This window comes from Epinephelus moara, chromosome 22 (assembly GCF_006386435.1).
Source record: "Epinephelus moara isolate mb chromosome 22, YSFRI_EMoa_1.0, whole genome shotgun sequence".
In the NCBI taxonomy this organism is placed as follows: domain Eukaryota; kingdom Metazoa; phylum Chordata; class Actinopteri; order Perciformes; family Serranidae; genus Epinephelus; species Epinephelus moara.
This window is the reverse complement of record NC_065527.1, coordinates 33,736,114-33,751,088: the sequence shown is the minus strand read 5'-3', so window position 1 is coordinate 33,751,088 and position 14,975 is coordinate 33,736,114. Positions and strand designations below refer to the sequence as shown.

Genomic DNA, 14,975 nt, shown 5'->3' with positions numbered 1-14,975 from the left:
CGGAGTTGTTTCACTACCTCAGCAACTTCTGCCCCAGAAATTGGACGACCCGCCCCCGAGACCCCCGTCTCTGTTTCCTCACTGGAATACGTGTTGGTGGGATTGAGGAGCTCCTCAAAGTATTCCTTCCACCGCCCGACAATGTCCTCAGTTGACGTCAGCAGCTCCCCGCCCCCACTGTAAACAGTGTGAGCAAGTTGCCGCCTTCCCCCCCTGAGGCGCCGGACGGTTTGCCAGAACCTCTTTGGAGCCGATCGATAGTCTTCCTCCATGGCCTCACCGAACTCCTCCCACGCCCGAGTTTTTGCCTCAACGACTGCCGCTGCTGCGCTCCGCTTGGCCCGCCGGTACCCGTCAGCTGCTTCCGGAGACCCACAGACCAACCATGCCCTGTAGGCCTCCTTCTTCAGCCTGACGGCTCCCCTCACCTCTGGTGTCCACCAGCGGGTTCGGGGATTACCGCCGCGACTGGCCCCAGCGGCCTTGCGGCCACAGCTCACAACAGCCGCCTCGACAATGGCAGAGCGGAACAAGGCCCATTCGGACTCAATGTCCCCCTCTGCCCTCGGGACGCGGTCGAAGCTCTCCCGGAGGTGGGAGTTGAAGATCATCTGGACAGGTTCTTCCGCCAGGCGTTCCCAGCAGACCCTCACTGTTCGTTTGGGCCTGCCAGGTCTGCGCGGCGTCCTCCCCCACCATCTGATCCAACTCACCACCAGGTGGTGATCAGTTGACAGCTCTGCTCCTCTCTTCACCCGAGTGTCCAGAACATATGGCCGCAGGTCAAATGATACGACTACAAAGTCGATCATTGACCTGCGACCTAGGCTGTCCTGGTGCCACGTGCACCGATGGACATCCTTATGTTTGAACATGGTGTTAGTTATGGCCAAACTGCGACCCGCACAGAAGTCCAATAACTGAACACCACTCGGGTTCAGATCGGGCAGGCCGTTCCTCCCAATCACGCCCCTCCAGGTCCCGCTGTCATTGCCCACGTGAGCGTTGAAGTCCCCCAGCAGAACAATGGAGTCCCCGGTCGGGGCGCTGTCCAGCACCCGTCCCAGGGACTCCAAAAAGGGTGGGTACTCTGAACTGTTGTTCGGTGCATAAGCACAGACAACAGTCAGGACCCGTTCCCCGACCCGAAGGCGCAGGGAAGCAACCCTTTCGTCTACCGGGGTAAACCCCAACGTACAGGCAGAGAGTCTGGGGGCTATCAGAAAGCCCACCCTGGCCCTCCGCCTCTCACCCGGAGCAACTCCAGCGAAGGAGAGAGTCCAACCCCTCTCAAGGACTAGGGTNTCGTCTACCGGGGTAAACCCCAACGTACAGGCAGAGAGTCTGGGGGCTATCAGAAAGCCCACCCTGGCCCTCCGCCTCTCACCCGGAGCAACTCCAGCGAAGGAGAGAGTCCAACCCCTCTCAAGGACTAGGGTTCCAGAGCCGGAACTATGTGTCGAGGTGAGGCCGACTATATCTAGCCGGTAGCGCTCAACCTCTTCCACAAGCTCCGGCTCCTAGCCAGAGAGGTGACATTCCATGTCCCAAGAGAACAACTTCTGTAACCGAGGATCGGACCGCCAAGGCCCCCGCCTTGGTCTGCTGCCCAATCCACATTGCACCGAACCCTTCTGGATCCCTCTGCGGGTGGTGGGCCTGCAGGGGGACGAGCCCATGTAGCCGGTTCGGGCTGGGCCCAGCCGGACCCCATGGGCGAAAGCCCGACCACCAGGCGCTCGCACATGGGCCCCAACCCCAGGCCTGGCTCCAGGGCGGGGCCCCGGTAACTCTCCGGGCCGGGTACACATGTCCTTGTTTGTATCCATCATGAAGGGTCTTTTGAACCGTTCAGGCTCCCTCCTAAAAGCTTAAATAGCTTCTTTGGGAGACCTGATTCATGCACACCTTGATAAAGTCCTGAAGACCCAAGTGTATTTATTTTGTGTGTGTGTGTGTGTGCGCGTGTGTGTGTGTGTAAATAAACCATTCATTCACTCATGAATGTTGAAATTAGCTATTGAAACCAAAACCTTTTTTGTACCAGGCTGTAAACATGTTTATTTCTGCTGTAGAGTTGGGCATTTTAACATCGGGGTCTGTGGAGAGTGACTGGCTTCTGGAGCCAGCCTCAAGTGGCCATTAGAGGAACTGCAGTTTTTGGCACTTCGATGTTGTTCCTCCGCAGGCTCCACTTCACTCAGCTGCCTGACAAACCCGCTGCTTCTTCCCACTTTAACCTGAATAACAAACCGGGGCTCGGCTCTCCTGTTGGATCCAAACGGAGAGCCGGGGCTAGCTGGGAGGCTAGTGGAGGCTAACTGGCTGTGCTTCCCTCCGGTCATGCTGCGGCTAATGCTCCGCTAGCCTCCCAGCTAGCCCCGGCTCTCCATTTGGATCCAACCAGAGCACCGAGCCCCGGTTTGTTATTCAGATTAAAGTGGGAAGAAGCAGCAGGTCTGTCAGGCAGCTGAGTGAAGTTGAGCCTGAGGAGGAAGCACCGGTTAGCCCCGGTTTCACTACAGGCAGATTAACTTGCTACAGGAGCAAGTAAATAAAACCTGAACAGCCAATCAGAGTGATCTCTCTCACCGTCAAGCTCCGCTGCCGATTCAACATGCTCAATTGGCCGAAAAGCTGCCAACAGGGGTCCGACTAGTGCCAACGGTGCGGGACACACCGCGGAAACTAGGGCAACAGACGCTCACCGATGGCCCGACATTGGCCGACAGCTGACCGTCGCCCTGGTGTGTCAGCACCTTTAGGGAAACTGCAGGGTCTGGTGAATACTTACTGTTAGTCACTGAGAGACAAATTTTCACATCTAACCCATAGTTCAATTATAAAAAAAATAGTGCAGCTTTAAGGTCCTTATCATGTCCATTAATATTGTGCCATAGTAATGCACATCCCCACATTCCCAGGCAAAGCTACAATCATTCATATTACCACCTGACCTGAAACCAAGTGAACCTGAGGTTTTTGGGGGCAATGGGGCAGGTGCTTGTTTTATTCAGTTAGTAATTCAGCCTTGGATCAGATTGAAAAGGGACATCACCATATCATTTTTAAATATTTATGTTATAAGGCAGATAATTAAATTGAATCATCTTTTTAAAATGATCACTCTCTCTCATCCACTTTTCTGTAGGTGAGAAGAAATAGAGGATGTTTCCTTTAACTCTATTATATCCTTAAGGCCACAGTGGGGACTACAAAGGTATGCTTGAGTGTTATACTCTGTGATATATATCACACACCTGTAGGCCAATTTAATCACTGTTTAAAACTTTAATTCACATTAAATCTGCTCTCATTATGCTTAATAGTATATACAGAAAGGTGCATTACCAATACAAGAACAATGTACGTAACACTGTCAGTGTGTATATATAGTACAGAAAGTGGTGGCATAAATTAACAGAGTGTAATTCACACTACTGTCACATATCAAGCATGTTCTGAAACTGTAGGGTGGGGGTGGGGGTGGGGTGGGGGGGGTGGTGATGATGATGATGATGATGATGATGATGATGAAGAAGAGTTATCAGGTGAGTTCTGACATGAGTACAAAGCCTAGGCCAGAAGTCATGCACCTTCACCTGTCCTGTCCTGTACTATGATGCAGTCCCATACATACAATTATAGAACGCGGCGTCTTTATTAAGTTACCTCACAGCAAAAAAACATAAGTCAGTCATCCTGCAGAACACAGTAGGAAAAGCAAAATACCCACTGTCTTTAAACAGACTTCTGAAAGTCAAATTGTAGATTTTATTTTATGACCAACATGCAGCTGAATATAATGACAACCTATGGGTGCTTCCTCCAAGGAGTTAAGTGAATGTGTGCATTGACAGATATTCAGTTTTCTTTTTTGTTCACACTGGTGTTGATAACTCAACCATCTTCCATTCTGACATCACTCATTAACATCCTCTGCAAAGGACGAACTCTAAAAAACAATTCTTCGAATGACAAGATGTCATCATTTCTAGGATTGTCCAGTAAATACAATAGAGTTATCTAAAAATTTAGTCAGGTTTCATCAAATCTAATGCTGTCAAGATATTCAACAAAAACAGACTGATCTGTACTCAATCATTACAGCAAACTGACAATTACAGCTCTGCAAAAAGAAAAAAGGTTTCATGTCAGAAGGTTTGGGTGAGAAGGTGAGAGCTAACCTAGCAGCCTTTGAACTTAGGGGACTGATTTTAGTACAACTACAAGGCTGCCTTCTCTCAAGTCTTGTTTCATGACTACCCAGGCCCCATTCTTCACATGTAGTTGAACTAACCCAGGCTGATACAATGTTAGCCTGATAAAGTCACCTAGCTAATTCTGTTCTTCCAACATAGGTGAGGGATGTATTTTTCAATCAGTTCAAGTTCTCTCATAATAGCAAACTACTATTTTGAAAAGCAACATGAGTCATGAATAGAATCAGCACAGATATTAACTGCTGCCATTGCTCTGCATACTTTTAAGTGAGTGAAGTCCCTCATCTTCAAACATACACTGACAATAATGAAAAAATACTGGATTTTAAAAATGTTTTAATAATATGAGACAATATTATGTATTCTAATGTACCAGCTAATATCAGCCTGACTGTTTTATCGGTCTTTAGTTCTGACTATTAAACTCCATCTTGGACTGCCAAAGCCTCTGTTAAATGACAGGCCCTCTGAAACGAGATACATTAGTGTTCAGTAATCTGATGGACTGATCATTGTTAAAATTGCCTCTAATATCATTGCAACTGACAGCTTACATCCAGGTGTCAATAATTTATACATTCATACATTTACACAGTTTAGTGTCTAAAGGACATGTATTGTGATTACATTGTTATAATAACAGAATCTTCAAACCAAGTTTGAAGCAAGTTATTTTTTTTTTTTTTTGTATTTCATGATTTGCATTTTAGAATGCATATGAACATGTATATATTGTGATTACCACATTGCTGTAAATCAAACTGAGAATTACCCCAACAGGTCTTGATATCTCAGTTATCTCATTTTTTTTCTATTTTTTTTTTTTTGGTAATGGTTTATTTTACAGTATGTCACCCAAGTACAGTACAGTTTTACATTCATTTCTTAATGAGGAACTGTTCTTCATTTATGGGGTATTGAGTGACTGGCAGAAAATGCATGTCCCTCCCTCCACCATAAATCAATTATTAGATTTTAGAAACTTACCCTCTGATGTTCTAAAATAAAAGTTGAAGACAAAATTCTGGCGCTGAAAAAAGCTTCAGTTTTCCCTCTTGTCCTGCATGCTCATTAGTTCATGTGAATGGTTAATTTCTAGGAAACTTTTGTATGACATGTAGAATAAAGTGATTTTGATGAAATATACTATTTTTTCTGATTTTGTTTTCTTCCTGATGGAAGCGTTTGTCACACATGATTTATCCAAGGACTGTTGTAAATCTGAAAATCTATGAAATCAATCAAATGAAATATCGATGAAAATTTGTGTTTTTACAGTTTCTGGCTGTGATAAATTTTGTAATTTTGGCAATTTTCCAGGAAAATATGCCTTCCAAACTGTGGGCGGGTTTGAAAGGCATGTTTTCTTTAAAAATTGTAAAACTTTTTTTGCCCAAATTTGGAATATTGCCAAAAAAATGAGAAAGCATGTGTTCTTTAAAAAAAATTAGCTGGAAAGTAAATACAAAATACAGCCATTTAAATTTGGATGCTTCTCCCCTAAACCAAAATAAAATCATTTAAAGGTTATTACTGGAAAGCTTTCTCCTCATTTATGTTGGAATAGTGGAATGGATTACATACATTGATTGCACATTTTGCATGTTCAGATGACCTGCTGTGCTCTGATTTAAGACTCTTAGGGTTACAAAAGCAGTTCATTGGAATCAGTTAATCTGAGGCATATTAAGTGAACACCTATCCTTATAATTACTACAAATGAAACTGCTCGAAACTTCCAGACAGTTATTTAGAAGTTAAGAGTCTGCCCAAAACCAGCGGTCCTTAGGATGTATGAGGAGAACCTATAAAACAGGTAAATTCATGATCCATTTAACAGTGAAATCTGTTGATCAGACATCAGCTCCACATGAAATTAAGGTGAGGCTGGAAGGACAGAAAAATCCGGTCATGTTTCATCTTCAACAATAAAATTATTATCAGTGTAGTTAAACACATAAGAAGATGAGGCCGAACATGGATTAAATAATCTGGGTTAACTACATGTAAACCAGCCAAAATGATCTAGCGAATTTGGTCCTTCAGTTAGACTGTATTTCATGATGTAGCCTGACTGATCATTTATATACTGTAGGTATTTTATTCTTTATTGTGAAAGTTAAGTTGTGAAGGTCAATTAGGCCATGTGATATGTCTTAAGTTTTACATGTTCTCAACGTATCAATATTTCTCTATTGTAGTATTTAAGGAAAGGACCATATCACTTCACTGGTTACCTGGGAGTTTTAAAGCCTTGATCAGACAGCCTCATGCCTGTGATCTGCTAACTCCCACAGGGAGTTCCTCCGGTGGGGTCCTATGAATGGTTCCAAAATCTCTGTCACTAAAGGTGACTGTGCCTTTGCTGTCAGAACCCATCCGCTGTGCAACTCAGAACTCAGCATCTTCTTTTAAATCTCTTATCTCATGTCTTTTTTCTTAACTGAAGGTATTTATTTTTGTAATTATTCATTTCATCTTGTTTTATATCTTGTGTTTTGGAATTACTTTTATATTTGTTTTTAATGTAAAGCACTTTGTAACTTTGTTTTGAAATATATAAAATGTTATCACTACTTAAACAGAACTGAAAAATCCAGGCTTGTTTTAAATCATTGACTGTTAAGTCAAGTTAATGAAGTTGTCTGCATATGAAGAACAGGGCCCCGGCACTAGCTTTTCCCATACTGATCACATATGTCTAACAGATTATACTTATAGTGCTAAAAGCATGGAGGGTAAGAATGTCAAAATGTTGTGTCAACAAAAGTTGGCATTAACTTTAAAACTGGTCTACGAATCAGAAACAGCAAATACTCAACTAAATACATAAGGAGATCTTTGTTGATGTACACTCCACTCTCTTTGTTTTATTATTATAATTCTCACATACTGGTTTGTAATTGCAATGTTACTACACATGCTGTGGTCCACTGCATGTCAAGTATTAGCAAGTGTAGAATTAAGACCAGCAAATAAATAAGAAAATAAAAAACAATGTGCTATATTATATACAATCGACTCTGCCACTTTGTCAAAAGGAAAATACACAGGTGGACAGCATTTTATGGCCTCTCTATATCCATCTCTTCAAACTGCTAATATTCTGCATGCTGCACTCCAGAGACGCCTCACAGTCAGAAAGTCCAGTATGCTGCAGAGGAAAGTGCAACCAGACTGCATTTCCTGCGGGAATTAGCAGCATGGAGTCTGGGCAAAGATCTGTAAACTCTGCAAAGCTCTAATGATAAAGACATTTACATTTTTTAGCTAATTCATAAGAAATCACAAAGACTTTATATTACTGCTGATGGTCGTTTTCCAAAGCACAGCAAACTCTTTTAGAATTTTCAATAGGCAGCCATTGGTTTCCACTTGTTCTACCACAGTATGAAAATCTAACTTTTAGAGACCTGGAGCTCGACATCCATATTACATGCTCTGCAGTTCTGTAATTTACATAAGTGAGATTTGTAGTGAAGGGCAGGAAAAAAGCCAAAACATGCAAAAATACTATTATAGTCATCAATCTGTATGTTAAAGGGTTAAACATTTGCAGTTGCTGCCATTCCATGCTAATCAAGTTAGCTGGCACTGTATCATGTTTCAACTGTGAAGAGGAGAGAGGAGAATTTCCTGTTAGGCTCACTTAGTAGCCCCTGTTGTCTTTCAACATGGTGACATCACTACACGCCTACACAACAGAAGGACCTCAATGTCTTTTTACGCTTTAGCTCGTTGATTACATCAGACATCGTTTACATTACTGATGCCGACCATTTTACAAAGCACACTGCACTCTTTTAGGGCTCTTATGATTATTTTTGTCCCCACTCTCAGACTCTGAAAATCCCGCTTGTAAAGGCATGAAACTTGCTGGTCTTTTGTAATCATTCCATTCATTTTTTAAATTGTCGTAAAAGTCTAGTTACCACTGGGTGGTAAATAAAGGTGTAAGTGCAGGCTGATTAAGCATTAACAAAAAAACAAAATGATTGACTAAAAAGTTTAGATTTATAATATACTTATACTTTAGCATATATTTGTTACACTACTATCTTTGGGTTTTGGATAAAACCCAGATTTAGATGTCACCTTATAGATCTCCAAAATTTGTGATGGCTGTTATTCTAATTTTTTTGCAATTCTGAAGACCAAACAATGAATAAATTACCATTAAATTTCAGTTAAAATCCTTGACCCAATTAAACACCCAGTCCCTTTTACTAGCCCAGCATGGTTACACATTTTGACAAATATACACCTGTCTCAATTAGATGCATGGTCTGGTTGCCAAGCAGTTAATTTTCATAAAAGTTCCTTAAATTATGTGTCCATTCCTTGATTACACTGTAAGTTATTCATATTCCTTTAGTCCATAATGGTCCCTATATCAAAAGAATCAAAAAGGTTTTTCATAAAAATGATTCCAAGTTGTGAGTATTGTTTCAACAGGATGAAGTGCTATTGTGTTGGTATGCCAGGTGCCATAATCCTCCAGTGCCATAACTCCTGTTGATTTCAGTGATTTAAGCAAATGATAGCCCGGGAAATTTAACGGTAATTGAAAAACATCAAGTAAAAATAAATACAGGGTTCTCACACTTTTTTATGGACAAAATTTTCAATTTTTTCCTTGACCTTTCAATGTGTGATAATAAAGTTTTTTTTTCTTAGCCCACTTGGCTGGTGTTTTTAAACATGGGTTTCAAACCCTATTCAGGCATAATTTTAGCCAGCTGGCACACATGAAGGGAAAGACAAACCCAGGGAGAAAATGACAAAAACGTGTGTGGTACTAAACAAAATGTTGTTTTACATCAATGCATAATAGAGCTTACGTTACATCAAAAGCTGCAGAAAATTAATTTGATGTTATGCTACATTATGTGGAAGGTTAACCATGTGAGATTATTCTAACAATTTCATTATACATAACAAATACCATGACTTTTCAAAAACTTTCAATGAATGACTTTTCCAGGCCTGGAAAATGTCACTGAGAAATTCCATGACTTTTCAATGTTTTCCATCACTGTGGGACCCTGTAAGAAATAACAGACTTAAACTGATTTCTTAATTTGTCAGTTAGTAGACTGACATAAAATGAATCTGCATCTCTTTTGATAATTGAGTATTGGTAATTATCTGAGTTTGTTTAAAGCATAAATGCCAAACACCCCAGTTGTTGTGCCATGTGAGGATCTGATGCTTTTCTTTGTCACGTAAACAGAATATTTTTTAGTATTTCTTGGTTTTAGACTGGTAGTCAAATACTGTTCACCTTGGGTCCTGGATAGAGTGATGGGCCATGTTCTCTGCCTTAAGACATTTTATAGACAAACAATTTCTTGATTAGATGTGAAAATATTCAGCAGATTCAGCAATGTTGAAAATAATTGTCAGATGAAACCTTAAATGCATTTCAGCATTAACAACTCTGATAAAAATAAAAGCAAACATGATGTTCACTGTGATGGATCACAAACCTCAAAGTTTATTGTCATAGCATGTGGAGTAAATGGAAACCAATGGCTACCAGGAAAATAGGAAAGCATTTCGAATTCTACCATTCCACTACATGCTTTGGAAAATACCATGTGTGATCTGAAGTTATAGGGCTAAAACATGCAAAATTTAAATTTAAACTCTGTTATCATCAGAACATGTCTTCTTTTATTTAAAAAAAAAAGCACTTTAAAATTTGAAGTCATTATTCAATGTTATGTATGTCAGTTGGCACAATACTGAGCATGCTTTCAGTTGCTGAAAGGAGAGCAGGATTTTCAATTAGGCTTATTCAATAATCCAAGTTGCTCTGTGCTTTTCAGGGCAGCAGTACAGAGGCTATAATCCTGCTCCAGCAGCTGGGGAGTTTCTGACTCATGACTGAAATGCAGCATCAGGCCTACCTGTACTTCAGTGATAGAATTAAACTAAAAAAGAGTGCAGTTTTGTAATCTGTCATTGTCGTGGTGAGAAACCCCTCTGACCCCACAATCAGCCTGCAGTGCTGATTAGTGGGTGTGTGACCCTCCAGAGTTTGGGGGCACTGTGGTACCCCCGCCCCCCCTCTGTCCATGACCTCTCCTGCCGTGGCCCAGGATACAGTGAGCACTGCCACACCCTTCATCATCATCCTCTCCCTCGCTTTCAGAGGACGATTCTCCAAACTGTCGGGGCTTCTCATAAATACAGCAGCCTGAAACACAACATACAAGGTTAGGATTGATCCAGGTGATCTCCATCTACAGCTGATGCCTTCACTGATTCACTGGAAGTTCCTAGTTTGAAAATCAAAAATAGAGCATGACACCTTGTTCAAACACTTGTGTTCAGAAATAGTAACAAAAGGCAGTGTGTGGTAAAAATAACTTTAAGCTGCTGTTCAATTTGATAAATTGAGTCCTGCAGCAGAAAGATGAAGAGGCAGAGTTATGTATCAGAAGCCCTATTTACACAGTGATGGCGCTATAGAGCCGCTACAAAGTCCCTTCATCATGCCTCCTTTACGTTTTTACACAGAACCAAATGATGGCGGCATCAGTCCGCTCCAGTGTGTGATTTTAGAAAGCATGCTGGCATTACAGAATCAAAGGAGGCGTGACATGTAACACCACAGCGTCAGCCTGTAGTGCGACATATAATATATGCATTGGCAGCACTTAATAACGATACCAATGGTATGACATGTCAATAACAATCATTTACTGTCTCTTTATATGGGGTCAATCTCATCCTCCGCTCTGAGGGTAAGGAGCTCCTGGACTGGTGCTGCATGATTTGATAAAAATGTGTGATTGCGATTTGAATGGACAATATCGCGATTTGCGATTGTGATTGCGATTACAATATAACACATAAATGGTATCATTAGTCTTCTTTCTTGATTCAGTGTTTCCCCTACAGTATATCAGGGGGGCACTGACCTGACCTGACATAGTTATTGTTCTGGACAGTGTAAATAACCATCAACAGACAGAGCACAGTCAAACACGCTGCTCACACAGCAGCGCAGCATGGCACTGTACACACAGCGGAGCGAGCCTGTGTTGCGTTCAGGCGTTGTCACGTAAATGACAAATTCCATCACGCTGTAGCACAACACAGCAGCATGTCAAGTGGGCCGAAACCGAGCAAAATTGCTCAGTTTTTCATTTGTTATTATATACACTTACAAATGTTCGCGTAATTGTGCTCTGTTGTTTTATGAGGCTCTGGCGGCTTTCAGTTGTCTCTTTGTCTTTAACGTTACACGGCTCGGCTTTCTCTCGCATGCATTCCTCCTACTTTTCTCTGTGCTGTCTCAAGCGCTGATATAGATTGGTCGTGTTGCCGCGGGACGTGGCGACTTTAACTTTCAAACTTTTACACAGCACGTCTTTCTGTTAAACGCCGGCGCACCTGAATCCAAAGTATCGCCACGTAATAGACGTTGCGTTTTTTCCACCACCAACTCAGCCTGTTCATGGTCATGCTCATGCTCTACTTCAGCGTCTGTGTTGGTCACTGCTGCACGCCGGCTGGTCACCTGACCATACATGCTGCACACACCAGGATACCTTGTGTGCGTAATGTCAACAAACTCCACACACTACAGGAGAGGTAGTCACTTTCACAGGCACACATGTTAACATTTATTTACATTAAATCGCAAATCGCAGTTTTTTATGCGGTTATGTAATCGCACAGCCTGATATCGTGATTGCAATTAGATTAATCGTGCAGCACTATCCTGGACCTCATTGTTTTGTGGACATTTACGCAGCTGTTCTTCTTCTTTGAGTTAGCTGCTAACAGCTGCTTTTGTAAAAATCTCCCTTGGTGTGTCGCACGCATCAACACGCTGGCTGTCCTGTTTATACAGACACTGTTTTGGCGCTGTTACTACCTCTCCTGGTGGCTTAAAGGTGAGGCCGCGCTTTCCCCCCGTTCCTCAACTGTACTTTACATACAGCATGGCAAGGCCGCATATTGGCATGAAATTTCCGCCTTAAACAGGCATTGTAAAAGAGGCTGAAGAGGTTATTTCAATTTCAATCTGAATCATACACCATGTGTGTAGAAGGAGATTAAGGCCATGTGCAAATTAAATATTTGAGTTATAACATCAATTGCATTCTGAGGAGGGAGTCAGAATGCTGAGATAAAACAATTTTGAGATTTTTCATATGGTCCTCATGCACCATACAACACCTTTAAAGCTACTCTTACCTTTCTTGCATTTTGTTACGTGAGCGGTTACGTCAGTCCAGTCGGAGGCCTCCACGTGGGGAGGACAGACAGGATGCTCGGCCAATCATTGCATTTGGTCCGAATGCAATGATTGGTTGGAGTTTTCTTAGAACCACATGAGAATGGTATATTTATGAGTTTTTATCTCTGGTGGAATTCACTTAGATTTTAGTGTGCCATCAGCTTATTAATAGCATTTTAACCTAAACAAAGAAAAGTGTAAAATTTCCAGAAAGGTTAGTGTTGCTTTAATCCCTAAGCATTCTTTACTCAGTTTTCACTCTATGCGCTATAATGCACAGGCTTATGGCATTGTCACTACATGTCTAAGCTACTTTATTCATCCCATATATTAGTTCAATTACTGTGTCTTTCATGTGTATTAATGGACAGAGGAGTGTCTGTGTTCCAGGGATATAGGAACAGTGCTGAGGGACATTCTGCGCCTTGGTGATATTAAAAAAAAAATTGTGCAAAATTAAAAAAAAATATATATATATATACATACTGCTTTACTTATTTCTATGTGAGCTCAAAAACATTTTTTGAACTTCAGTTCCCCATCATGCTTTGGGTGATACATGTAATGTTGCCAGTGAGTTATCTGTTGGGTACACATGGGCACTATTTTGACATGCATTTATTCACATCTCAACCCTAAAAAGTCATGCTGCATTAGCATTTGCACCCTAACTGTGGATGTGCAGACAAGCTTCACTGGACTGATTTGATACTAAAGAAAACCGTTTGAAAACACTCACAAGTGTGTTACAAGGACTGTCTTTTGTTCTATGTTTTATAAGCTGATTTATGACTACTAATCTGTAATGGACAGCCACTTTTATGGTAAGTGACTTTAGGATATGTAGTGCTACAATGTAAATGGAAGAAAAGCTAAGCAAGAAAGAAATAGTAAGGGTATTCTTTATACTCTGATTACTTAATTTGTGGGTTGCTGTAGCAGCAGTCACATTGTGACAATTTTCTTCTAGATTTTAACACTGAATTGTGTGAATGTAGTCTGTCTTCAACCTCTAAAGCTCTAAAACAGTTGGTGGGTGTGGCTCAGTGATATAGGACTACTAGCCCTTTTTAGATAGGAACTGTGCAAATTTGCAGGACAGCCCAATCAGTCTTCTTTCAGCATTGGCAGTATAAAAACAAAATCGGGGAGTACGGTAAAATGCCACCTACCTACTTCTACTGAAACAGAATGTGCCTTTTTCGGGGCAATGGGGGGCGTGAGCAAGTAACAAAACGTGTAGCTCAGCATGTGACGTAAACAGTGACGTGGGAGGGAAGCCGCGGCTAGTCAGGCGGCGATTCTCTCGTAAATCGGCCCGTCCTTCACCGTCCCCATCATCTGACGGTTAATGGCCTCTTCGTTTGCGAGGGCAAGGAGGGCGCGCAATGCAATTAGAAGTGAGCATAACAATGTGTGACAATCTTACCAGTTTAAACATAATTTAAAAGCAACTCTAGCTATGAAATTCAATAATCTGGCCTTTTCTAAAAGAAAAATAACCTCTGCATTGTCTACATCTCAGTGTGCTCTGATGAGGAAGATGAACTCACATTTTGAAGACCTTCTTCCTAGGTGCTCATTGTCAACAGTGTCACTAGACCATTCCACCTTCTTCTCAGTCTTCCTCTTCCTCAGCTTGATTGTCAGGCTTCGTCCCTCCTGTTACATGTAAGAGATCTTGCTGTGAGATACTGGCCATCGAATGTAAACTGGACATTGTTTTATTGTGTCATCACACAGCAAGACTGTTCTGTATGTCAAGTACTCAAATTCTCAAGGCTCTGCTTTGCAGTTCATGAACATGGGACCTGGGCAAATGCAAATGCAAAATTATTTGGAAGCAATATCTGCAATAAGCAGTCAACAACAGGGAACATTCAGGATTGCTGTTCCGTTCCCTTAAAACAAATACTATGTCAGCCTATTGTAGAAGCTAATTTATCAATTAGAACATGTGCTGCAATATCCTTATCATCCTGTCAATAATTGCTCTGCTTCTTACAAATTTAATGAAAGTCCAAAACTCTTAAATTTCTTGATCTGATAGAATTCAAAACTGCACAAACAATGTTCAAAGCAAGGAATAATATGCTACCTAAAAACATACAGGAAATGTTTTCTAGAGGGAGGGGAGTTAAGGGGACAATTAAACTTAAAAGTTTGCTGCACCCACACAACAAAAAGAGCTTCTGTATCTCTTAAACTGTGGAAGAGGTTTAGTGTGGAAGTACAGAAAAGCCATAATATAAGACAGTTTAAAAATAAATACAAGGACATCATATCTGCAAGGTACAGGAATCTGGAAGAGCCTCGGTAACTGTAAATATGTGTGTAGTGTGTGTGTATGTGTGTATGTATATATACACACATATATATATATATGTGTATATATATATATATATATACAGTGGTGTGAAAAAGTGTTTGCCCCCTTCCTGATTTCTTAATTTTTTGCATGTTTTCCGCACTTAAATGTTTCAGATCATCAAACA

The 14,975-nt window shown here is 41.4% G+C and overlaps 1 protein-coding gene across 1 annotated transcript in view; it reads right to left on the bottom strand.

The window, feature by feature from the left end:
• Nucleotides 1–9,690: 9,690 nt before the first annotated feature.
• The window catches only part of ppp1r11 (protein phosphatase 1, regulatory (inhibitor) subunit 11), a 9,869-nt gene continuing 4,584 nt past the window's right edge, over nt 9,691–14,975 (bottom strand). Inside the window, exons 2-3 of the mRNA XM_050034054.1 lie at nt 14,034–14,142; nt 9,691–10,425 (exon numbers count right to left, since the gene is read on the bottom strand). Of these exons, the coding sequence (XP_049890011.1) occupies nt 10,241–10,425; nt 14,034–14,142 (294 nt within the window). The 3' untranslated portion in view covers nt 9,691–10,240. The remainder of the gene's footprint in view (nt 10,426–14,033; nt 14,143–14,975) is intronic.